The 27872-nt window shown below is 44.5% G+C and overlaps 1 protein-coding gene across 15 annotated transcripts in view; it reads left to right on the top strand.

Moving 5' to 3' along the window:
- Window positions 1–27872, top strand: part of LOC139408979 (receptor-type tyrosine-protein phosphatase S-like) — a 216867-nt gene that overhangs the window by 37288 nt on the left and 151707 nt on the right. For all 15 annotated transcript variants that reach the window (XM_071153536.1, XM_071153535.1, XM_071153534.1 and 12 more), the window contains exon 2: window positions 18616–18801. In XM_071153536.1, the coding sequence (XP_071009637.1) occupies window positions 18705–18801 (97 nt within the window). In that variant the 5' untranslated portion in view covers window positions 18616–18704. The remainder of the gene's footprint in view (window positions 1–18615; window positions 18802–27872) is intronic.

The raw sequence follows: 27872 nt of genomic DNA, 5'->3' as shown, positions 1-27872 counted from the left end.
AAAAAAAAAAAAATGTCTAAATGAGTTACAGATTTCTTAAGTAATCTTAGATTGATTCAGACTATTTTGAAGAGGTGGATACTGGCTACATCATCTCAAGAGGAACAAACAGTACTTTTTCCTTGTTTTTTCAAGAGAAGGTCTTTTAAGGGAGTTTACGAGGCACAGACGTTCCCTTCACCTGGCAGAGTTCTGCTAGGAGCAAACCGAATCTAGTTAACAGACGCCTTTAGCCCAACCAGGACTCAGATATACAGGGCCCCAGGTCATGGCTGTCTTTTCAGACTACCTCCCAGTGTGAATACACGCAACGTAACAAACACACAGAATAACACATACATACTCATACACAGACTGCGCGTGTCTCTAGAGATGGAAGGGCTGTGCGTGCCATATGGAGCTGCCTGCATCTTGCTGAGCTCGCTTGACGACAGCTGAACAGCTTGAGGCACACTGGAGGGGCAGGCCACACTCGTTTAACCACACACACACACATGCACATTTCCCCCCCCCCCAACAAATTTACTTCCTCAAACAAAGAGGACGGGAAAGAATCGACACCATAGGACAGGGATCATCAACTAGATTCAGCCGAAGGTCGATTTTTTTGTCTAGAGCGGATGGTCGGGGGGCTGGAACATAAGTACAAATAATTAGTAGACTGCAAATTGACCGCACGAAGGCCAAACAATTATAATATTTGACTAAAACAATCAAACCTTACATTTGTATACGATCACGTGTCTCTCTGTCCTGCATGGGAATACTTGGGTACAGATTTCCAAAATTAAAATCACTTGGAGCTGATTTCCTGGTGTTCTACAGTCTTTTATATCCAACAATGAAAATGTTTAAACTTGGGGGGGAAATAAAACTGTCCATGAGCCACCAGTTGTGGAACCCTGCCACAGGACAAAGCTATCAGTCAACACAATTCATAGTCAAATACTGAGGTTTCTTTTTGACCTACTTCCAAGGTAGTTTAATGATGCCCTTCTCCCCCTCCTATCTCTCTCTCTCTCTCTCTCTCTCTCTCTCTCTCTCTCTCTCTCTCTCTCTCTCTCTCTCTCTCTCTCTCTCTCTCTCTCTCTCTCTCTCTCTCTCTCTCTCTCTCTCTCTCTCTCTCTCTCTCTCTCTCTCTCTCTCTCTCTCTCTCTCTCTCTCTCTCTCTCTCTCACACACACACACACACACACACACACACTCTTCCATAAACACTAGAAGAGAATCGTGACTGTAGTGCAGTGCAGTGCAGGCCAAGTGTGATTAGAACTTGGATTCTGACCTGGTATTTCAGACCCCGGAGGTTTCGAAAGCGTTTTTTCCTTCAGTACAACTGACAATGGGTAGCACTGAAAACAAGCATTCACCTCGAGGGAGTCTCTCTCGTGCAGAAAATAAAGAACGGCTGAATTGGTTAAACCCCCGTTTCCAACATTGGAGCCCCCATTTTGTTTTTCATTCCGGTGAATACCTTGAGTCAATCCTTTTACCCCCTGCATCCCAGGTGGTCCTACCCTAACAACAAGCTTCAGGCAAGACACCCCACTGAGTGCTTTTTAATTTAAGGGATTTGAATCCCGTATGATTTTCATTGAAGGCAGTCCACACGTTTTGTTTCGAAACTGGCTGAGTACTAACTAGGCAGAGGCAAGATTGAGGCTGTGGCAGAGCTGGCACAATTCACTTTAGTGGAACAGACTTCACCAGATAAGTCGAGATGCTTTCTGCTTTCGTTATTACTATGGTCTACCCATAAAGTGAACGCCTTGAAATATTAGCTCTTGAGCTAGTTCTTCATTTATGCTCACTTAAAAGCATCCTGTTGTGATATTGCAGATAAATATAGGTGCATTCCTAAATCATGGTCGTGATGAGGCACTTTTCCCTCCATTATTTAAGTGTAGCCGATAGCAACTGGCATTCAGACCTTGGTCGGCTGGGACAATGGTAACAGTAATGAAAAATGGATCTGTCGGTAATAAGTCTAGCTTGTGCCCCCCAGCAAGACTGTGTGTGTGTGTGTTTGTGTGTGGCATCGATCCATCTGATTGACCTGGATGTGGTTACACCGAGTGGTAGAGGACAAAGGACAGATGTGGGCTATATCGCTCTCTCTCTCTCTCTCTTCCAATCTCTGTCTTTATCTCGCTCGTTCTCTCTTTTGCTCATCCCTCTTTCTTTCTTATCGACTGCACTTTCTTTCTCTCTATTTTTTCTCTATTTTCCTCTTTTTTTCCCCGAGGTGGCAGAGGTGAACAGCACCCCCCCTCCCAGTCTCTGAGTTCTGTGGGTCATTCCAGGAATATGAACGAGGCAGGGTCAATTGAGCATGGCTAATAGAGAGGGATTAGAGTAATGCTCCTTCAGCACTGCCCTGTCTCTCTTACCTGGACACCTGCAGGAACTCACCTCCATTTTTTTTCTCTCACTACTACGTCCCCAAGGGCACGTTTTTGGGGCCTGGGGAGTTTCATGGCGATGGTTGTGTGTGAGAGGGATAGAGCATGTGTGCGTATGTGAGTGTGTGCGCACACACGCTGGCTAGGAAGACATGTCAGGTTGCCCTAGTGATGAGGAAGGGAGCTCTCTCTTTTATGTCCCTCATTTTCCATCTCTCTATCCGTGCGTGTTCTTTGTGACGTGCTTTAAGCCAGGTGCACACTACAAAATTCTAACATTGCTGATCCTCTCACATTAAAAATACTATTTTCTGTCGTTTTTTTGGGCTTGCCAGCGTAGTGGTACGTACACTAAAGAATGTAGACCTTGTCTGGGACACACTAGAAAATTCTTCACCTGGTCGTGAGGATTCTTGATACCACGCTGTCTCGCGAAAACAATGATGTGACGACGTGATTACATTTGAAAGTGACTACAACGAGCTGTGGCTCAAAGCAGCCTCAAATGTTTTCTGTCAGACATTCACGTTGAAATATCTAGCCAACATTTTGAATTGAATAACATTGCTTGTGAACTTCAGAGCTGTAACGATTTGACACTTTGGCTTTGGTTAAAGGTGAGTACAAACGCATACTAGTGGTAGTCATCGCTCCTGCTCGAGAGTCTATGCATTCTGGGTTGATGCAGAACAACGTTGTCATCTCACTGGCTTCTTCTCTGGTGAACTCTCATTGGTTATTTGCTGACCTCCGTTCTCTAAACTTGTTGTTGCACATCTCACACTACATGAGCATTGCAGATTTTGTGTCGATAAAATCAAACATCAGGACGTCTAGGTTTGCTCAAAAACGAAATCGGTAGCCCTCAGATTGCTTCTCCGATCTAAAAACTTCATGTTTTCATGTAACATACACTATAGGTCGACTGATTATGATTTTCCAACGCCAATACCGATACCGATTATTGGAGGACAAAAAAAGCCGATACCGATTCATCTCTATCAAATCATAGACTTAATTAGAATATAATAACACACAGAAAGGTAGGTCATTGATATGGTCGAATCCGGAAACTATCATCTCGAAAACAAAACATTTATTATTTCAGTGAAATACGGAACCGTTCCATGTTATCTAACGGGTGGCATCCATCAGTCTAAATATTCCTGTTACATTGCACAACCTTCAATATTATGTCATAATTACGTAATATTCTGGCAAATTAGTTCGCAATGAGCCAGGCTGCCCAAACTGTTGCATAAACCCTGACTCTGCGTGCAATGAACGCAAGAGAAGTGACACAATTTCACCTGGTTAATATTGCCTGCTAACCTGGATTTCTTTTAGCTAAATATGCAGGTTTAAAAATATATACTTCTGTGTATTGATTTTAAGAAAGGCATTGGTGTTTATGGTTAAGTACATGTTGTAGCAACGACAGTCCTTTTTCGCAAATGCGCACTGCATTGATTATATGCAACACAGGACATGCTAGATAAACTAGTAATATCATCAACCATGTGTAGTTATAACTAGTGATTATGATTGATTAAGTTTAATGCTAGCTAGCAACTTACCTTGGCTTCTTACTGCATTCGCGTAACAGGCGGGCTCCTCGTGAGGCAGGTGGCTAGAGCGTTGGACTAGTTAACCGTAAGGTTGCAAGATTGAATCCCTGAGCTGACAAAGTAAACATTTGTCGTTCTGCCCCTGAACAAGGCAGTTAACCCACCGTTCCTAGGCCATAATTGAAAATAAGAATGTGTTCTTAACTGACTTGCCTAGTTAAATAAAGATTAAATAAAGGTGTAAAAAAAAATCTGTAAAATCGGCGTCCAAAATTACCGATTTCCGATTGTTATGAAAACTTGAAATCGGCCCTAATTAATCGGCCATTCCGATTAGAATAAAGGGATTTTGGAAGTCTCCTCAATTGCTCTGTCTCGCTCCCCACTAGGCACAGTTAATTTACATTTGGTTTACATTTGATTTACATTTGGTTTACATTTGATTTACAACTGATTTACATTTGGTTGAGTTGTCAGCTAATGTCAAATTAACATAAAATCAACAACACATTTCACCATATCATTGGATTTAGGTTAAAAGTTGGGTGAAAAAAAAGACGTAAATTCCCATACGTTGATAACTTTTAAAAAATCAAATCAGTTTTCCACATTGATTCAACGTCATCACATTACATTTTTTGGGTTGAAATGACGTGGAAAAAACATTGATTCAACCAGTTTTTGCCCTGTGGGTCGTCCTCTCTCCCTTTCTCTTTTTCTCTGCTCCTCTTTCTCTCCCTCTCTCTTTTTCTGTCCCTCTCTGACAATAGTCTGGTGCGTTACAGCTCTCACCATGGCACAGCAACAAAGTGCAAAGTGCAAAGTGGCAACGCCAGAGAGCTTGTTTATGAGCAAGGCATGGGGTTCTGAAATCCTTTTTCTAAAAGCAGTGCTATTACCGCACCTCACCTGTGTCTTCCGATATTCCCCCCCAAACAAATCCAAACATCCTCGTGATATTTCCTTTCCAAGCCCTGTCCTTTGGGCCTAAACGAGACAGGAATGGAATGTGTTGGCCCATGCTGTGAAGGAATGCTGTGTAGTATAAAGAAATAACCATTTAAGAGCTTTACCAGCTGCTTGACCCTTCAACTCTGACCCCTCACTGAAACCTCTCAGTTGGCAACAGAGAAACCAGGGAGGTTTGAGGCTGAGGGGCAGTTTGGGAAGGTGGAGGGGGGGTCTCAGGGGAGAAAAGAATGAACTGTGACTTTGAGAGTGTGTGTGTGTGTGTGTGTGTGTGTGTGTGTGTGTGTGTGTGTGTGTGTGTGTGTGTGTGTGTGTGTGTGTGTGTGTGTGAGTGTGTGTGTGTGTGTGCGCCTACACTAATTGGTGTGCATGTGCAGGTATGCACGTGGGTGTGTATGTGGGCATGTTCATGCCTGCATGGTTTTATGACTTCACTACTGTGTATGTGTCCATGTGCATATGTGCCTGTGTGTGTGTGTGTGCGCATATTTGTGACAGTGTTTGGTTTTCGACCCTGGGCGACATTGTGGGGAACACTGGCGGTCTTCATGGCTCCTTACACACGTGGCCCTGGGCTCCAACAATAACCTTGTGTCTGCCTCTCCAGCCAGCCTCGGCACCACCGCCCTTTACAACAGAGGAGGAGGAACACTGGACAACATAGCCTGTGTTTCCACACATCTCTCCCTCCCTTGTTATGTAGGAATTCATTAACCCAGGCCATGCCATGGCCGCCCAAACCCTGAACCCCTGGCCCAAGTTACACTCGGGTCATGCGACTCTCTCGCGCTCGCTCTACCAACGCTACTTCAGAATCAGAACTTTCCAGAAATCGCCCTACTCTGTATATCCCTGACTCTCCGTTGTCAGCCATTTTAGATTTCATCAATCATTTCAAAAGAGAAGATATCCAGGGATATATATCATCAGCTAAATGCTACAAGTCAAGGTTCCTCTTGGTTTGACTGCAGCTCCGGACGAAGGGGAGGCCCAGGCCAGTTGTTTTCCCGGAATGGTGGGAGGAAATAGAGGAGAAGAAGGTGACAGGCAGCCACCAGCCTAACCTGACCATCTGTCTCTGCTCTTTTATAGAGCCTCGCTGGAGGCAGGAGACACGAGGACTACCCCCCCCCCCCCCCCCCACACACACACACACACTCTCTGACACCTCGAATTAGGCTGTGGTTGAGTCCCAAATGGCACCCCATTCCTTATATAGTGCACTACTTTTAACCAGAGCCCTATGGGCCCTGGTCGGAAAGTAGTGCACTATATAGGGAACGTGGTACCATTCCATTTGGGATGTAGTCTGTGTTGTCTGTCTGTATACAACTCTGAGCACTATGCATTGCCATAACAGTTGCTGCTGTTAATAGCCAGTGTCTGTTATCACGCTGTCTCCCTATCACGCTATTATCAGGCCAAATCAAGCCATTGCGTGCAAATGCAAGAGAGATTTGAAACCGAGAGAATCAACAAGCAATTACTTCCTGGGAATAGCCTAACTAGTACTGAAGAATTTGTCACGCTCCCATTGACGTTGGTCCAAGTCTTCCTCATGAGTGTTAAAGACAGGCTCCGGTTACTTTGGCGAATAGTAAGTGTTTTTTTTTTTTTTTTAACCTTCCACTTGTTGGAATTAGATGTGTCAATGTGTTGTTCGTACATGCATAATCTATGACCGGAATCACAGTTTTACCTGAATCATCCACAGAATCATTCCTAGTTTGAAAGCAACTGTTTTCTGGAAGCTGTGCGGCACCATTTTCCCTACATGTCACCCCACTTGGGCCAAGCCCCTTAGCAATTTGAGTTTCAGCCAATGAGCTTCAGCCCCTCGCCATTTGAGTGGCAGCTAGCAAGACGCGCACACAGAGTAGAGCGTGAGAGAGAGCAGTGACGTGGTGCACGCATCGGCACATTTGTGACGTAAGCACGCCATCTTCCGGGAACCACCTTTGGCTGGTGGGCGCTACTTTCAGAACGACCCTCTAGAAAGTATTCAAGCGCATGTGTGGAGTCTCTCAGATTCAAATCTCTCTGCCGCTAGCATGCACAGGCATTGAATGGATATGGGCGAGCGGCTTTTGTACAATCCCAAAATTTTGATGCTGCAGAGTAGAGTAGAATATAATAGAATAGAATAAAGTATTACAGCATAGAGTAGGAACAATTTATTGTCCACACACAGATGGGAAATTGACGTTGGCCTTACCTCATAAGACATACATGTAATTGTATTTTTTTTATCCTAACACATATTTGCTGTGTTACTCTAACATGAGTTTCTGCTGTGTAAAGGACCTCCTTGATAATCTTCCCCAGGCTAGGTTACTAAGTGGTGCTCAAGCAAATCGCTGATGATTTGACACCAAATTGCTGACAAATTAGCAGGTTTATTTCTTTCAATTCATTTTGAACTTCGAAGAGATGGATGTCCTTGATTAACTAGTATTTATATAGTTCTCTCCCTCTCTCAATTCAATTCAAGGGGATTTATTGGCATGGGAAACATATGTTAACAATGCCAAAGCAAGTGAAGTAGATAATATACAAAAGTGTAATAAAAAAAAACAGTAAACATTTACACTCACATTACACTCTCTCTCTCATAGAACCCTGGCCCCATTCAGGAAAATATAATTAAATCCTTTAGTGGAATCAGTGGTGTACAAAGACAGACCTGGACTCAAATACTATTTGAACTTATTCCGTCTTATTCTGTGTTTGATTGAGCTTGCCTGACAAATGGACCAATATAATAGTCCCATAACTGCAAATGCCCGCCCACCTGGCACTCCTGGCAGCCTGGAGGGGAAAAAAGTGCTCGAAAGATTTCAAATACTATTTGAACCCACAATGACTTTAATAGTAATGACACATGCATTTGTATTCACTGAAAGACCATACAATTCGCAACATTTTTGCTTTCCTCGGTTCTGCTTGTAAATGGATGGGTGGCCTTGACACCTGGACCAGACACATAGCTCGATACGTCCCCACTCGGGTCGGGCCCGGCTGACACACTGCCGTCCCAGGACCCGGTTATACCTAGCGGTGAATAAAGAGGGCCAAAGCTGGGCTGGAATACTAATGAACCAGGAAAGCAGGGATGCTGCTGTAACTGTCAGTTACAATGACTGGCACTGCATTTGTGTCCCTGTGATAGGATAAATCACAAACACACACACACACACACACACACACACACACACACACACACACACACACACACACACACACACACACACACACACACACACACGATCACATACATAAAAATGTATGCACATACACACCCACACACACACCGACACATACTGTACGTACACACGCTCGCACACACACACACACACACACACACACCCACACACACACCGACACATACTGTACGTACACACGCTCGCACACACACACACGCACACACACACACACACACACACACACACCGACACATACTGTACGTACACACGCTCGCACACACACACACACACACACATCGACACATACTGTACGTACACACGCTCGCACACGCTCGCACACACACACACACAAACACACACACACGGTCACATACATAAACATGTATGGATACACACACACACCAGGATTTATTTATACATATCAAGCGACCCCTATCCCAATACCATTATTTGGAGTATTCTAATTCAGGGGTTCCCTATTTTTTCCACCAGTTCCCCTTTTTTTCACATATGAAATCTGCTTGATTTTGTTAATTATGAGGGTCCTACAAAAATGTAGTTATTTTGAAGCTCATTTCCTTCAGTTCTACATAGTTTAAACTCTATGTGATCGGGTCCCACCCCGCGGCACGATTTAGCTAATGTAGGCTAATGTGATTAGCATGAGGTTGGAAGTAACAAACAAAAAAATCCCAGGACATAGACATGTCTGATATGGGCTGGAAGCTTAAATTATTGTTAATCTAACTCCATTACAGTGAAAGAATACCATGAGGAGAGTGCACCATTATGATCTTGACAATGTATTAATAATCCAAATAGGCACATTTGGGCAGTCTCGATGCAACATTTTGAACAGATATGCAATGGTTCATTTGATCAGTCTAAAACGTTGCATCTAGTTGCCAAAATCTAAATTGCGCCTGGGCTGGAATAATTACATTATGATCTTTCTCTTGCATTTGAAACATGATGGAACCAAAAAAAAAGCATGTTTTTGGTTTGTATTATCTTTTACCAGATCTAATGTGTTATATTCTCCTACATTCCTTTTACATTTCCACAAACTAACTTCAAAGTGTTTCCTTTCAAGTGGAATCAAGAATATGCATATTCTTGCTTCAGGTCCTGAGCTACAGGCAGTTAGATTTGAGTATGTCATTTTAGGCGAAAATTGAAGAAAAGGTTTGGATCCTTAACTTAACAAAACTGATGACATCTTTATGGCAGGCTATTTAATGATGATGATGATAATAATAATAATAATGGATAAGGACCCGATATCCCTCTTTTACAAAAAGTGAATAGATCATTTGATAGCGACAGCCACACATGGTAAAAGATTACTTCCCAAGCAAAGTCCAATTTCTTTGACTTGTCGACTTTAGAATGTTGTAGCTCAGCTTCTGAATGTCATAGAGACAAAGATATCTCCAATCAGCGTAGTGTTGTTCTCTGGCATTTTACCGATTCTTTCTAGATTAAAGCATCACGGATTTCTGTGTCGTTATAGAGAAGTATATACAATCACAGACATTTTTTTTTTACACCTCAAATCAAGGAAGGTCCCGTGAGCCCCCCAGGAAACTTTTGGCGCAACCCCTGTATGAGACTCTTTCTAGTTTCTCTCTCAGGCCAATTTCTCCTCTGTCTCACCTGCTTACCATAATCTCGTTGTGTCTTCCTTCTCTCCTTCCATCTCCTTCCCTCCACCTCCATCCCTAACAGTCCCGTTGCCCTCTAAGTCTCGTTTTCTCTCTGGGCGGCTATCACTTTGAGAGTCATTCTGATGTCTGTCTGTCAGTCTTGGCAGGTTGCCAGTGCTTGACGTTACCCCTTTTGTTAAGGACTAATGTGTCTCTGTACCCCCTGCCTCCTGCCAAGACCGCTGCAGTGTGTCGTAATTAAATGCTACCCATCTATAATGTGACCTTCCTCGTTCTGCTGCCCGCCCAGGTGATGCTTGTAAGAGCTGGACGGTGACCTCTGCCCTTTGTGATGCTTGTAGGGTAGGGAGACTGGTGAGGATAAAGCAGAACAGGCGAAGTAAGGATTTTCTCTTGGTGTTGGTGTCTCACCCTCTCTCTCTCCCTATCCATCTCCCTATCTCTCCCTCTCTCCTCCTTCTCTCTCCCTATCCATCTCCCTATCTCTCCCTATCCCACCCCCCCTCTCTCTATTTCCTCTCCTCCCTCTCCCTCTCTCTGCTGCCAAACCAGCCTGTCATAGCAGGGTCAGTCAGAGAGACAGATAGTGTGCCCTCTGTCGTAGAAAAGTGGGCAGTAATAATGCCTAGATTTAGGGGTCAGCTCTGCCCAATTCCACGCTGTCACTCTCGTGTGCTCAACCTCACTGAGGTTAAGTTAAGAGGGCAGCAAAATCAGTTCTACCACTTTACTCAGGAATATAACAACTCCGTGTCATATATACCTGCTGTAACGAACCTCGTCCTCCTCTTCTGAGGAGAAGTAGCGAGAAGGATCGGAGGACCAATTTTTAGCGTGGTAAGTGTCCATAATGTTTATTTGAATACATAAACTGAACACTACGAAATACAAAACAATAAACGTGAAATGAACAAAACATTCCCCGTGTGGTACGAACACTAACACGGAAGACAAACACCCACAACCCAAAAGTGAAACCCAGGCTACCTAAGTATGATTCACAATCAGGGACAACAATTGACAGCTGCCTCTGATTGAGAACCATACTAGGCAGAACTCAAAAACCAACATAGAAAAACCTACATAGACTGCCCACCCAACTCACGCCCTGACCATACTAAAACAAAGATATAATAACAGAACTAAGGTCAGAACGTGACACCTGTGTTTTTAATCATTTATAAGCAAAGAACGGTATGAAAGAAATTAGTCTTCTATCCACCTGCTGGCATATCAAAATGCAGGTTTAAACATTTGGAACTACGAGCAACTGTCAGCCATTTTGTGTCCTCCTTCACTCTGAGGGGAAGTGTTTTTATAGTCTCAGCAACAGTGAACCTCCTTCGTCTGGCTGTAGCAACAGGCAAAATCAAAGCAGAAAAGCCCTAACTCCCGATGAAAGCCCAAGGCCCCAAGAGCTGCTTGGAGGTTGGCTCGGCGGTGGCGCTGAGGTGTCAACCAGCGCTCCCTGCCGTCTGAATGCCACTTCTTTGGAGAGACCTGACATAAGAGCAAAGGCTCATGGGAAAGCTCCTCCAAGAAAGAGGGTTGTTGTCAGGCAAGGTTATTGGGTATATTTTAAGGAGGTCACTAGAGTCCGTCTGTAGCACCCTACATACGTGAAGGACCTTCGTCCACCCAGGGTTCCAATTGAGGCTGTGTCTTGTCAATGGCTACTGTGCGGCAGATGGGTCACACGTTATAGCCAGTGGCTGACGCTACAACACAGCACAAGGATATGAACCAATACAACTCTATAGCTGTAGTGTCGGCACTAAGACACAACAAGACAGTGGGCTTGTAGGAGACATTTCCGCGAAGGTATCATGTCAATTTCAGTCAATCCACGTCGTGGTTGTTTTGCTCTCTGTACTGGAATTGGCGACGCTGGGTGGTGTGTGGAGCATCGAGGGTTAATAGTCTGAGAAGGGCCTTCTTAACCTGTTGCGACGACCAAACCCGGATCCGGGATTCTATTTATAGACCTAAGCTCATTACCATAACGCAACGTTAACTATTCATGAAAATCGCAAATGAAATGAAATAAATATGCTATCTCTCAAGCTTAGCCTTTTGTTAACAACACTGTCATCTCAGATTTTCAAAATATGCTTTTCAACCATAGGAAAACAATCATTTGTGTAACAGTAGCTAGCTAGCATAGCATTTAGCGTTAGCATTAGCGTTAGCATTTAGCAGGCAACTATCACAAAAACAAGTAAAGCCTTCAAATAAAATAACTTACCTTTGAAGAACTTCTGATGTTTTCAATGGGGAGACTCTCAGTTAGATAGCAGATGCTCAGTTTTTCCAAAAAGATTCTTTGTGTATTAGAAATAGCTCCGTTTTGTACATCACATTTGGCTACCAAAAAAAAAAAAAAAAAAAAACGAAAATTCAGCCCTCAAAACGCGAACTTTTTTCCAAATTAACTCCATAATATCGACTGAAACATGGCAAACGTGGTTTAGAATCAATCCTCAAGGTGTTTTTCCACATATCTCTTCAATGATATATCCTTCCTGGAAGCCTGGTTTCTCCTTGCTCTCAAATGGAAAAATAATTGCACCTGGCTTTACGCTCCAATTTCGACGCAGGGACACCAGGCGGACACTTGGAAAATGTAGTCTCTTATGGTCAATCTTCCAATGATATGCCTACAAATACGTCACAATGCTGCTAACGCCTTGGGAGAACGACAGAAAGTGTAGGCTCATTCCTTGCGCAATCACAGCCATATAAGGAGACAATGGAAAACAGAGCTTCAGAAATCTGCTCATTTCCTGGTTGACGCATCATCTTGGTTTCGCCTGTAGAATGAGTTCTGGGGCACTTACAGACAATATCTTTGCAGATTCTGAAACTTCAGAGTGTTTTCTTTCAAAAACTGTCAATAATATGCATAGTCGAGCATCTTTTCGTGACAAAATATCGCGCTTAAAACGGGAACGTTTTTTATCCAAAAATGAAATAGCGCCCCTAGAGATCAAAGAGGTTAATGTGCAGGTTTAGCTGTGATGGAGGGATGGGGGATGGGGGGAGTAGGAGACAGTGAGGAAGGAGGGAGGGAAGGAAGGGGGGGTAGACAGACACACAGGCACTGGCGTTTACAATGATCCATGCACATTAATAGAATTCCCACTTAACATCGGCAATGAAAGCCCACTTCTTAAAGTATGCATGCTTATGAGGGAGGGAGAGAGGGAAAAGGGAAAACAGAGGGGGGGATGAAGGAGGATGAGCCTGATGGGATTTTTAGCTGAGCCACACACGTGCGTGCGCGGGCGCATATGAAACACACCTATCCTTGTGCTTCTTATTATGATACTGACCGTACGTCGCTCTGGATGAGACCGTCTGCTCAATGACCAAAATGCAAACACTGGCCTGTTTTGAAGGGGTACACTGTGTTTATGAACACTGCCCGGTGCACAGTACGAGGAAGTAGTCAGTCAAAAATGATGGATGGAGGAGAAAAAGAGAGGAGTAACAGAGAGAGAGGAGAGCTTTGATAACTCACTGGGCACACACTTTGTTGAATCTACGTTGTTCCCCGCATCACTTCCAATGGAATTACGCCGAAACCAACGTGGAATAGGCGTCGAAATTGACGTCTGTTCCCAGCGGGAAGTGTAGCGTTTCTAGTCTTCAAAACATATTTTTTTTTTGTTGGTCTGCGGCAGCCTCTAGCTTTACGACAGCAAAAGACAATCTACGCTATGGTCTGCATGAATCAAATAAAGACTCCTGAGTTAAATGCTAGGAATTAAGTGCGCGGTGGCACGTAAGGCTCACACACTGAAAAGGCGATGATTGGAGTGAGCGGTCGTATGCACTCTTTACAACACCTTTTCATTGTTAACATACATAGGGATGAGCGGACACTGGACTTTAGGGACGGCTGTAAAAAAAAAGAAAAGAGTGAAGTGTTACACTTGCTGAGAATCATCCGTATAGTCAGAGAAGTTTAAAAAGCATCAATCCAGCTTCAGTTGGTTATTTTGTCTCCAGACTATTGCGAAGAGCCTATGAACTGTTTAAAAAAAAAAATTTAAAATCATTAAATAGACATCCTTTTGTTTTTTAATAAGACAAAATCAGACATCAGTTTGTGCTATTCATTAGATGAACCTATATAGCTCTCGATACTGTGTTGTTAAGTGGCCCTGTCTGACATTACGTCCCGTTTGGTTCCAATCAACAAGGTCTTCCTCCGTGCCTCATTGCGTACATTTGCATCACTTCACTTAATGGTTATATGGCCCCTTTCTCTTGATGACAATGGGAATTAGCTGTTGTTGTCTCTCCCCGGATACAAGTGTTTGCCTTGATAGAATGGCATTCATGTGGTAGTCTAGTCTCGACTCTTGAGTTCTTCTTGTCTGTCACATTCAAAGGTCTGAACACACAATCAAGTATTTTTCTCAGACCCCCCACACACTGCTCCTCGTCTACTACTACCCCCGTCCTGACCATACAGTAAGCTCACCCAAGACGCCACCACCACTCAACCAAACACACACACACTAGCATTATCTTGGCCTCCACAGAGTGAGTTGCTGGTGTAGACCCATCTCAGAGCCTCTCAGAGTCCCCATCATGGCAGGTCCATCTTCTGCTCAAGTGAACAACATACACACAACTACACTCATTGTTACCCAATTCTTTCTCTCTCTCTCTCTCTCTCTCTCTCTCTCTCTCTCTCTCTCTCTCTCTCCCTGCTACCTATATCTTTGCCCGCACTGTCCCGGTCTAAGAAGGGTGGTTGTCCTGCGCACCACACACCCACACCCCACCCTGTTGCCCTGGAGGATCAACAGCCCCTGTGCTGTTTCATAATCACGCGGCGGTGTCACTTTGAACCAGCCCAGCTAAGCTAGCATCCTGTTGCGCAAGGGTGGGGGGGGGATCATGGATATGATATGGATGCTGCGCTGGAACAGCATTTTACACGGGGGACCTAAACCTAGCACCAACATTGAACTTTATTCAGGACAAAAGGCCTAAGAAATGCGTTATTTAGAGCCGTACGCATGAAAAGTAGCTGTCTCCCCTTGAGTTGGTTATCGGTGGTTAAGGCTGTGTGTGTGTGCATGTGTGTGTGCGGGTGTGTGTATGTGTGTGCTGTGCACGGTAACCTGATGCAAGATCCGCTCGTCTTGGAGAGACATGTTTTTCTGGCCCCTCGGGCGGAGAGATGTTGTTTTTTCTCATTAGTGTTATTTCACATCTTTTCACAGTGTGTGTGTGTGTGCGTGTGCGTGTGTGTGTGTGTGTGTGTGTGTGTGTGTGTGTGTGTGTGTGTGTGTGTGTGTGTGTGCGTGCGCATCTCCATTTGTGTATGTGTAAGTGCACATGCTTGAGTGTATTTCCACGCTGTGCTTTGGCTCCTGCTCTCTCCCTGCCGGCTTTGACTTGGTCCCTCCCCTTCTTGTCTTTACCCATAATTCTCGTCTCCAGACCGAGTCCAACATGTCAGCATCAATAATGCATGGTGAAGTGCTGGATTAGGAGGCTTTGCGTGTCAGAGAGAGCATCCCTGATTGCTACTGACTGCGGGAGAAACCCCAGAAACACAGCGACCATCAAGGTGGTGTGAGGGAATGAGAGGCATTGAGAGACAGGGAGAGTGAAACTTGGTCCAGTGGAGAAAGATACATATCTGAAATATGTGGGGAGTAGCGGCCTGTATTGATCACCTGTTGAGTGTATGTGTGTGTTTCTGCATTTCATTATTACTGTATGTGATAGATTCTAGTCCGTCAGCGTGGAAAACGGGGACAAGAGCCTTCTGGAGATGGTTACAAAGCTCGATAATTCATTTTTTAAATGTAATTTCATTTCACCTTTATTTAACCAGGTAGGCCAGCTGAGAACAAGTTCTCATTTACAACTGCGACCTGGCCAAGATAAAGCATTTTAATGCAGGACCCTGGATATATTGCATTTAGCATGTTAACGGTTCTCAGACGCCTGGCCATTTGGACTCGTTCTATGTCAGAGTTAGACTATTGTGTAGCCAGTGAAAACATATACGTATCGGACAGTTGAAGTCAGTGCAATGTCAGTGTTAGCGATTAGCGCTCATAGTAGGCCAAATATGTCAATGAGCTAGCAATCTGCGCTCCTATCCCAATAAAACATAATACAGGCATATATTGTGAAACGAGTTGCCAATACCATCCTAACACAAGAAAAACCTTCCTGGAGCTGCTCAAGGACAAATCTGAAAGAAAGTGAAACGTGAGCGTTAGCCGCTAGCTAGAGATTGACGGTTTCCACTCCACTCCGCCTGCCCCTCGTTGCGGCGAGGTTTTACCAATCGATGGGTGTGAGCATCACTTGACTGTGAAGCACTGTTCATCTCGCCTCCATCTCCATGGCGGAGGCCGTGGCCACTCTTAGTAGAGCTCCTCCGCTCCTCTTCTCCCGGCGAGGTGCTAGTAGCCAGGGAAGTGCTGCGCTGCTTTGCTTTAACCACCCGACCAACCACCCGTGTGTGAGTGTGATTCTCGTGTCTCTATGGACAGTTGCAAGTCTACACACATAGCTGGTCATTGTGGAATGGTGGCGTCTGGATTTCTAGGTATTGTCTATGTCGTTTTTGAGATATTATCGCTCGATTATCCGTCTCACATTTGAAGTGTGTGTCTGTTTGTGTGTGTGTGTGTGTGTGTGTGTGTGTCTGTTTGTCGTCATGTGTGCGCATGCGTTCTCGTGTCTGCACGTTTGTTCTCGTGTGAGCCTGTGTATGTGATCAGGATGCTCAGGTGATGGTACTTCACCACAACAATAGGCCATTTTGCATTGTAACCTGAGCCTGGAGGCAGGGAGCCAGCTCAGGGGGAGCGCAATAAATCACTACCCCACACAATGTTTACTTCCTATGGGCTTCAGACAGGCGAGGCTTAGCCTCCTGCTGGAGAGATCCAGAAACACGGTGTGATTCCTCCACGCCCTCCCACCCCCACCGTTTACATCTAGAACAATAAACCTGACACAGCAAACCATCCCCCTCCACACTTCCATACCCCCCCCCCACCCCCCTCTCATTACCTCTCCCTATCTCTAACTGACATCACCTGCCCTGAAGAAAAAAACAACAACACAAGACTGTTTCTAAACACAAATACGAAAGAGGAGAGGGAGGAAGAGTGCTAGAAGCGTGTACTGAGAGTGTCTGTGTGTGTGTGTTGAGCGATGAGCTCAGGTTCTGACGGGCCCCCAGTCTTTAGCGCGGAGAACCACAAAGGGCCCATTGTTGGAGCTAAGGAGCTCTGCCGACTCGACTCCTCCCCGGAGTGTGTGTGTGTGCTTACGTTGTGTGTGTGTGTGTGTGTATGAGTCTCGAAGTGTGTGTGTATGCGGGTGTGCCCGCTTGCTCGTGTGTCTGTCTGTGTGCGTGGGTATCTCCATGTGTGTATGTGTGTGTGGAGGGATGGGCCCTGCGGCTAGGCGGGTGAAGACTTGGCAGGCGGTGTGGCGTGGCGTCTGGGGTGCCGGGTTACACTGCAAGTATAGCTGCGGCCTGCCTGACTGGAGGTGTGTGTTGCAAAACAATCCTCCCTCTAGCTACGTTCACATGGCTAAAAGAAAAGAGACCTCAGGCTTGTCCCATTGGAAGTGGAACACTGAGGATTTTTAATGGCATCTGATGCACAGTGAATGTTTTGCGGTCACACAGCAGTCGAGGATTGACCACATAAATGACTACACTAATGGGTAATTGGAAGAGGTGGTCAACCCAGTGGTAGTGGTTATTTTGATGTCTCCAAACATTTTAGAACCCCTCAGAACTAGTCTGGAACTTTTAGAACCTGCCAGTGACCTGGAACGCAGCTACGAAATGGCAGTTGTTACCAAGCCCCATTCTGTCTACCAAGCACAGCATCTCAGTGTACATACACAAACACACACACACAAACACACACACACACACACACATACACAGGTATTCATAATACCAGGTATTCAGACTCCTCTCCATTCCTGTCATGGATCCTGAAAAATCACTCATCTCTCTCCTCTCTCTTCCCCTCCGTGTTCTCTTAATTCCTCCTCTTTTAATTAAAGTGTGTAACTGCGCTCGGGCATTAAACGTGGCAGACATATCAACGAGGGCCCACTTGCTGGGCGCCACCGCCGTGCGCACACAGGGGATCCGTGCCAAATGGCATCCTATTACCCTTATAGTGCACTTCTTTTGACCAGGGCCCGTAAGTCGCCAGTTGAAAGTAGTCCACTACGAAGGGTATAGGGTGCACTTCGGGACACATGCGGGGATTAATGGTAATTTGACTAAAACAAAGACACGCTGTCTGAAATATCGGCGGGTACCCCCATAATTAAACAATGTGCCGATAAGCAAATAATGACAAGATCGAGAGATAAATGCCCCAGCTAATTGCGAGATGTGAAAAGCAGTTTATTAGGATAGGGGGAGAACAGCTCTGGAGATGGTTTCCTGCTTCCTTGCCTCTCTCAATCTATGTGACGGTGGTGTGTGTCTTGTCATAAATGTTTTCCGTGCATATGAGCCTTGTGTTGTCTCACTAGCAACACAGCTGATAGGAACATGTATGGTAATGTATGCTCAACACTGTGCATTTACTGACAGAGAGGCGGTAGAGGTTTGGAATGTGTCCATTGTTGAAAAAAGTAAAGATTCATGTGTTGTATGTGACCGGGATGTGTGTGTTTGACATCACCTCAGGCTTTGAAGCAGACTCCCTTTTAAAACGCTTGAACACTCAATTGGCGACATCCTAGCTCATCATCTCCTCTCTTCCTCTCCTCCTCCCTGCAGAGTGCCACGACGTCCTGTGTGAAGACCCCAGCCTCCTTCTTGTGGGGCCTCGGCTCTCCAGCCAGGTAAAAAGTCGCCCCCGGAACAAGATGGCCGCCGGCGGTCCACCCTGCCTTTCTCTGCCGGCCCTGCTGCCCCTCTGCGCTCTGTTGCTCTGTTTGCTGTTCACTGGCTCCCATGCCCTATGTGAGTACTACTATAATATTTGTGTGTGTGTGTGTGTGTGTGTGTGTGTGTGTGTGTGTGTGTGTGTGTGTGTGTGTGTGTGTGTGTGTGTGTGTGTGTGTGTGTGTGTGTGTGTGTGTGTGTGTGTGTGTGTGTGTGTGCGTGTGTGTGCGTGGTGGGAAAGGTATAGTTTGTGTGTGTGTGTGAGAGAACGTGTATACTGTACGTCTTGAGGGCTATTCACACTACTGAGCTGAACCGAGACATTCTAAACCATGCTGTACTGAGCCGGCCTGATTATGCATCGTTGCTGGAACCGGCCTGAAAAGGATCATGTGAATATACAATTATATTAGGGTTTTTACTTGATATCACCTACGTTCTGAGTTTGAGTTTACTTTGTGACCTATTTAATATGTTATTCACTTTTATTAATTACATGTTGTACGTCAGATGACATGACATACACAGAGTTGTTGTGTGTCTGTCTATCTGTCCATCTGTCACGGATCCCTCTGGAACTTTCATTGCGCACACCTGGCCCCTATTCCCACTGATTGTATTTGTATGTATGTGCCTTTTTGTTTACCATTATTGTTACTATGTCCGTTGGTGCGTGTGAGTACCTGGGCTGTGTGTTTTGGGCTTTCGTGCCCTTGTGGATTGTGCAGATGATTACGGGTCTTGTCCCGTGTGATAATCATTGTGCGCTAGTGTTATTTATTCGAGGTACTCCCCGCTCTTTTGTTTTGGGTTTCTACCTTGTGTTTTGTTACTTGTTTGTTTGGTTTTCGTCCCCGTGCCTTTACACGGCACGCCGTCATTTGGGCCTTGATAAAAAAAAATATTACGCATTCCTGCGTCTGTCTCCCGAATCATTGAGACCAGCGTGACACTACCGGTATGTCGTCCCATCTCTCACCATACAATGGCTTTGTCCCAAATGGCACCCAATTCACTATGGGCCCTGGTCAAAAGCACTGTACTACTTAGGGAATAAGGTGCCATTTGTGACGTACCCCCATCGCTCCTCCGATTTTCAATATTGTCGGCTCTCTTATCCCGAAACTCCCCGTTCGGATTTGTTCTGCACCATTTCTCCGCTAAGATGGATTTAGAGACGCGTTAGGAAAACAAAACAAAGGGAGTGCAGAGAGAAATAAAAGAGGGAGAGAACGAGGGAGAAGAGAGACACTTTCTCACTGTTCACACACTTTCTCACTGTTTAAATCCAGTTGAGTCAGTGTACGGCTGGTAGGGTCTGTGGTGTGTGTGTGTGTGTGTGACTGCATGACAATGTGTCACATTCTGGTCCTTTTCCTCCCTCTCCTCTTCCATCTCCTTTTCTTTCCCCAATATTCTCCTCATCTCTTCTCTGTCTTTTTTGTTGTTGTTGCTTGTGTTTTGTGTGTGTATGGTTGAGCGTGCGTGCATGGTAACACCGTGCATGATAGAATGCATACGGCGTATACAGCGCATAGAGAGTTGTCCGACTATCTGTTTACGTTAGGTCCTTTGCTCTTTGTGTCTGTTTGTTCTGTTCTGTGGCCAGTGTCTGGAGTAGAGACTGATGGCACACTCACGCCATAGGCTGATGTATATCTATCACTCCTCTTGTCTGGAATCAGTCCCCGTCTATCTACCTGTCTGTTCCACAACGTGATCTATTGTTGCCTGTTCTCTCCTCCTCACCTCTTTCCCCCTCTCTTTCACTCATTGTGCGCTGTTTAAATAGCTGGGAGAGAGGATCATGCGCATGTAACCGATGTGAAATGGCTAGCTAGTTAGCGGTGGTGCGCGCTAATAGCGTTTCCAATCGGGTGACGTCACTCGCTCTGAGACCTGAAGTAGGCTGCGGCTTTTGTGGCGCGGTGGGTAACGACGCTTCGAGGGTGGCTGTTGTCGATGTGTGCAGAGGGTCCCTGGTTCGAGCCCAGGTAGAGGCGAGGAGAGGGACGGAAGCTATACTGTTACACACACAAACACACACATTATCTCTCCCTCACACACATACAGTTGAAGTCAGAAGTTTACATACACTTAGGTTGGAGTCATTAAAACTAGTTTTTCAACCACTCCACACATTTCTTGTTAACAAACTATAGTTTTGGCAAGTCGGTTAGGACATCTACATTGTGCATGACAAGTAATTTTTCCAACTATTGTTTCCAGACAGATTATTTCACTTATAATTAACTGTATCACAATTCCAGTGGGTCAGAAGTTTATATAAGTTAAGTTGACTGTGCCGTTAAACAGCTTGGAAAATTCCAGAAAATGATGTCAAGAATTTAGAAGCTTCTGATAGGCTAATTGACATCATATGAGTCAATTGGAGGTGTACCTGTGGATGTATTTTGAGACCTACCTTCCAACTCAATGCATCTTTGCTTGACATCATGGGAAAATCAAAATAAATCAGCCAATACCTCATAAAACAATGATAGACCTCCACAAGTCTGGTTCATCCTTGGGAGCAATTTCCAAACGCCTGATGGTACCATGTTCATCTGTACAAACAATAGTATGCAAGTATAAACACCATGGGACCACGCAGCCGTCATACTGCTCCTTGATATTAATGTACTTTTGTGCAAAAAGTGCAAATCAATCCCAGAACAACATCAAATTACCCTTTGAAGATGCTGGAGGAAACAAGTACAAAAGTATCTATATCCACAGTAAAACGAGTCCTATATCGACATAACCTGAAAGGCCGCTCAGCAAGGAAGAAGCCACTGTTCCAAAACCACCATAAAAAAGCCAGACTACGGTTTGCAACTGCACATGGGGACAAAGATCATACTTTTTGGAGAAATGTCCTCTGGTCTGATGAAACAGAAATATTACTGCTTGGCCATAATGACCATCATTATGTTTGAAGGAAAAAGGGGGAAGCTTGCAAGCCGAAGAACACCATCCCAACTATGAAGCACCGGGGTGGCACCATCATGTTGTGGGGGTGCTTTGCTGCAGGAGGAACTGGTGCACTTCACAAAATAGATGGCATCATGAGGTAGGAAAATGATGTGGATATATTGAAGCAACATCTCAAGACATCAGTCAGGAAGTTAAAGCTTGATCGCAAATGGGTCTTCCAAATGGACAATGACCCCAAGCATACTTTAAAAGTTATTGTGGGAAGCTTGTGGAAGGCTACCCGAAACGTTTGACTCAAGTTAAATAATTTAAAGGCAATGCTACCAAATACTAATTGAGTGTATATAAACTTCTGACCCACTGGGAATGTGATGAAAGAAATAAAAGCTGAAATAAATCCTTCTCTCTTCTATTATTCTGACATTTCACATTCGTAAAATAAAGTGGTGATCCTAACTGAACTAAGACAGGGAATCTGTACTAGGATTAAATGTCACGCATTGTGAAAAACTGAGTTTAAAGTATTTGGCTAATGTGTATGTAAACTTCCGACTTCAACTGTACATGCACAAACACACACAAACGTCCCTCCATCTCTTTCTTCTGTTTGCAATTTGTCAGTATCGAGATTCTGCCCCATTTCATCAGGTTCCGGCAGCGGATATGATAGCTCTTTTTGTCAATCTCTCTGTCTCTCTCAGTCTCTTCCTTCTCCATCAGCAGAGCTTTTGTATTCAACCCTCCTAATAATGCACGGCAGTCTCTTAGCACACACACACACACACACACACACACACACACACAGCCTCCCTCAACCCCCAACCTCTAATCACTCTTCCCACAATTCCCCCAACCACCAGGCTCACCGGCCCCCCTCGTGGTCCTGTTAGCAGTAAACAGGCACACACGAACACACACACACACACATACGCACACACATACACACACACGCACATTCACATTCAGGTACACGCTTTCTCATACACATCAATATGCACACTGAGGTGGACATAAAAAACTTAGACACACACAGTCCATCCATCTCGCCGTCTCTCTCCCTCCTCTGATTGCTGGATGAGATTGGATCCAGCCACCACTCCTCTCCCACTGATTGACAGAGCTACCCCCACCCTCCCCCTCTTTTTTGTTTTGTCTCAATCCTGTTTTTCTCCCCCCTGCCTCGTTTAAGCAATCTGTCTGTCGCTCCCTCCATCTCTCTACCTCTCTCCTCCCAACCCTTTTTGTTTCGATGCACCTGTGGGCTTTATCTGTGATGAAGCCTGACACATGCACGCACACAGTCGCACACACATGCACACACACACACACACACACACACACACACACACACACACACGTGCATATGTGCTCACAGACACACACACACACCAGAGTGGCCCAGGGGTGCAGTCATCCAACTTTATTTTCTCCCACCTGCTCATCGTAGGGGGACGAAGAGCCTCACATTAGTCTCCCTCCCTCCCTCCCTCCCTCCCTCCCTCCCTCCCTCCCTCCCTCCTGTCTGTCTCTCTCGCTCTCTCTCTCTCTCTCTCTCTCTCTCTCTCTCTCACGCTCTCTCTCGCTCTCACCATCAACACCTCCTACCCCCCCCCCTCTCTCTCTTTCCATCAACACCTCCCACTCTCTTGTTCTCTCTCTCTCACACGCGCAGAGCAAGTGGATGTCACCTCATCAAAGGGAGCCTGTGCTAAAAGCATGATGTCATTCCCCCCCCTCCCTTTCCCTTTCTCTCTCCCTCTCTCGCTACTCCTTTCACTCTCATAAATCACAACGAGGAGGAGATGTTTTTAATCAAAAAGGGAAAAAAGGCTGTTGAATAAATCTAGCTACCCCGCTGTAATGAAGCATTGGTTTATATCACTGTGTGTGTGTGTGTGTGTGTGTGTAACCCCCTGCTAACAGCCTTGTTGGGAAAAGAGCATAGCGGTCCCTCATCTTCTAAATTGCCTGTGTACTAGAGGAGATTGTAGGGTCACCTAGCAAAACAAGCGGTCACTCCCCTCGATTGACCAATCACAAGCTCTGCTCCTTGTTTTTGCCCTTCAAATTCAGAGAAATGGATGCATGTTTGGTCGATGTGTGTGTGTTTGTGTGTGTGTGTGTGTGTGTGTTTCCTCAGATCTGATCCCTGCAGTGTGGGACTACCCTCTTCCTTTCCAAAAGGGGCCAAATGTCGGCGTCCTGATTCCCACATTTCTCAATTCCTACACACACACACACACACACACACACACACACACACACACACACACACACACACACACTATTTAAAGGCCCTGTCCCTCCGTCCAGGGTGTGTCAGTGTGTCTAACCACAGCACCCAGGGCCACCATTATCCTTCCGTCTGTCTCGTCCAAAAACCGCCCGACTGCCAGACACCACGGGCGACAGCGCCGTCGTCCAGAAATAACAATTGGCTGCACAGTCGTATTTGTTCTTCTGCGGTCAGTTACTCCGCCTCCCTCCGCCATAAAAAGCGCCTCTTCCCCTTCTACTCTGGACAGCTCGTCAATTCCCCAACAATATTGAGCAATAAATGAGGCCCTCTACTCCAACCAATGTTAACATTTTCTTGGAATGTATATATACAGTATTATATACATAAACATATGGGTATTAGCACAATGTTAGTGCTCCATGACCACCAACTTAACTAATGTGGTGAAAAAGGATTTTCTAGTCAGCATATCTATTTTTTGGGAGGGTACAAGTGCTTTTTTGTGTGCAACAAGCAAGGACAATTGAAAACTGTGATGTTTATTTGCAACGTTTATTTATGCCCCCTGTCCTTATGTGCAATCTACTTAAGAGTGGCTGTGCTAGCCTAGTGTTCTGGCTGGACCGCCTAATTGTAATTGACTAGAGCCCAAAGTGATGGAAGGGAGGGGGGGCGGGGGGGGTTCAATGATTTATTTTCCTTTGAAATTGCCAAGTGAAACATTTCAGGCCCCTTAGGCAGGAGAGAGTCATTTTCTGGTTCTCTCACTCTCAACCCTATTCCTCATATAGTTTTGAGTTAAATGGTTGTTTAACCATTCACAGGCCACACTGTTAGTAACTATCAGGATTTAGTGATGTTGACTTCTAATGTTTTTATGTGGTACGTCATGTATTGCAGAACACACATATCTTCTTGTCAATTCTGTTCTGACAATTCTGTCTTCGCCTTATGAGCACTGAAGCTTACTCTGCCCTTTTTCTGAGGCCGTGTCTAGACTTGACATTTCGTGCAGCTTTTGAATTCTGATCATGGAGTTCTGATCATGGAGTTCTGATCATGGAGTTCTGATCATTGGGTTCTGATCATGGAATTCTGATCATGGAGTTCTGATCATGGAATTCTGACCATGGAGTTCTGATCATGGAGTTCTGATCATGGAATTCAGAACACGTCGTGCATCTACACCTACATTTAAATGTGTCTAGCATGTCCATATTGTGTCTGGATTCCCTTGTCTTGGCTTTGTGCTTAGGGTCATTGTCCTGTTGAAAGGTGAACCTTTGCCCCAGTCTGAGGTCGGGTTCTTGGTTGAGGTCGACCGATTAATCGGAATGGCTGATTAATTAACAATCGGAAATCGGAAATTTTGGACGCCAATTTTGCCGATTTTTTTATTTTATTTTTATTTATTTTGTAGACCTTTTTTAATCTTTAGATTAAATACATTCTTATTTTCAATGACGGCCTAGGAACGGTGGGTTAACTGCCTTATTCAGGGGCAGAACGACAGATTTTTACCATGTCAGCTCAGGGATTCAATCTTGCAACCTTACGGTTAACTAGTCCAACGCTCTAGCCACCTGCCTCACGAGGAGCCCGCCTGTTACGCAAATGCAGTAAGAAGCCAAGGTAAGTTGCTAGCTAGCATTAAACTTAAACAATCATAATCACTAGTTAACACATGGTTGATGAAATTGCTAGTTTATCTAGCATGTCCTGCGTTGCATATAATCGATGCGGTGCTCATTCGCAAAAAAGGACTGTCGTTGCTCCAATGTGTACCTAACCAGAAACATAAATGCCTTTCTTAAAATCAATACACAGAAGTATATATTTTTAAACCTGCATATTTAGCGAAAAGAAATCCAGGTTAGCAGGCAATATTAACCAGGTGAAATTGTGTCACTTCTCTTGCGTTCATTGCAAGCAGAGTCAGGGTTTATGCAACAGTTTGGGCAGCCTGGCTCATTGCGAACTAATTTGCCAGAATTTTACGTAATTATGACATAATATTGAAGGTTGTGCAATGTAACAGGAATATTTAGACTGATGGATGCCACCCATTAGATAACATGGAACGGTTCCGTATTTCACTGAAAGAATAAATGTTTTGTTTTCGAGATGATAGTTTCCGGATTCGACCATATCAATGACCTACGGCTCGTATTTCTGTGTGTTATTATGTTATAATTAAGTCTATGATTTGATAGAGCAGTCTGACTGAGCGATGGTGGGCACCAGCAGGCTCATAAGCATTCATTCAAACAGCACTTTCGTGCATTTTGCCAGCAGCTCTGCTGTTTATGAATTCAAGCCTATCAACTCCTGAGATTAGGCTGGTGTAACGATGTGATGTGAAATGGCTAGCTAGTTAGCGGGGTGCGCGCTAATAGCGTTTCAAACGTCACTCGTTCTGATACTTGGAGTAGTTGTTCCCCTTGCTCTGCATGGGTAACGCTGCTTCGAGGGTGGCTGTTGTCGATGTGTTCCTGGTTCGAGCCCAGGTAGGAGCGAGGAGAGGGACGGAAGCTATACTGTTACACTGGCAATACTAAAGTGCCTATAAGAACATCCAAAGGTATATGAAATACAAATGGTATAGAGAGAAATAGTCCTATAATTCCTATAATATCTACAACCTAAAACGTCTTACCTGGGAATATTGAAGACTCATGTTAAAAGGAACCACCAGCTTTCATATGTTCTCATGTTCTGAGCAAGGAACTTAAGCGTTAGCTTTCTTACATGGCACATATTGCACTTTTACTTTCTTCTCCAACACTTTGTTTTTGCATTAATTAAACCAAATTGAACATGTTTCATTATTTATTTGAGGCTAAATTGATTTTATTAATGTATTATATTAAGTTAAAATAAGTGTTCATTCAGTATTGTTGTAATTGTCATTATTACAAATACATTTTAAAAATCACCCGATTAATTTGTATCAGCTTTTCTGGTCCTCCAGTAATCGGTATCGGCGTTGAAAAATCATAATCGGTCGACCTCTAGTTCTTAGTCAGTTCTCCCCCAATTGCTCAGTTTGGCCAGGCGGCCAGCTCTAGAAGGAGTCTTGGTGGTTCCAAACTTATTCCATTTAAGAATGATGGACGCCACTATGTTCCTTTAATGACCTTTAATGCTGCACACATTTTTTTGTACCCTTCCCCAGATCTGTGCCTCGACACAATCCTGACTCGGAGCTCTACGGACAATTTCTTCTACCTCATGGCTTTAAAAAAAATAATTTTTACCCCCTTTTCTCCCCAATTTTGTGATATTTAATTACAATTTTTACAATCTTTTTAACTTCAATTGTGTGGCCAACTGTTCCTAGAGCCACAGTGTACAATATTTGTCTCCAGCCTAGCCTTAACACAATTGTTCAAACTAATCAACTAATTATGATATTCAACCTAGACTGGGGACTTCATCATACAGTTGTCTACTAGTTGTCTCTCCTTCCTGACTCAGGTGTATAAGGCTTGGGTGGAAGAAAAGCAACATAAATGCCTAATTTGGCAATTCATATTATTTTCCCAAAATGTATTATTGTCAACTTACATCTCAAAGCTATGCATGCAGTAAGCCTTGACCTGGTGCACACATATGTCTCTGTCCTCAGTTTGATTGAACGCCTCAATCGGTCTTTTTGCCTTGTAAATGATTGTTTCTAGAAAGAGAGAAGGGACAACACATGATCAAGATGTGCTAGCTACTAGTTGAAAGAAATGAAATATGTCATTATTACAAGGAATGACTGTATGAGCTACATTTATGAAAGTAATACATCAGTTTACTTACCTTATCAGTCTTGAAGTATCATTTATCACAAAAAAAGGGTTATGAGTGAGTGCACCACAAACATATTTCCAGGGTGTTGATGCAGCCTCCTGCTAAGATAGCCTCAGGGTAGGGGAAGGGCATCCATCTGCAAAATTGACGTCTTGCTTTGATGTCAAGTCAGCTC

The sequence above is a fragment of the Oncorhynchus clarkii genome, chromosome 5, assembly GCF_045791955.1.
Source record: "Oncorhynchus clarkii lewisi isolate Uvic-CL-2024 chromosome 5, UVic_Ocla_1.0, whole genome shotgun sequence".
Taxonomy (NCBI): domain Eukaryota; kingdom Metazoa; phylum Chordata; class Actinopteri; order Salmoniformes; family Salmonidae; genus Oncorhynchus; species Oncorhynchus clarkii.
This window is presented reverse-complemented; position numbering and strand designations above follow the sequence as displayed.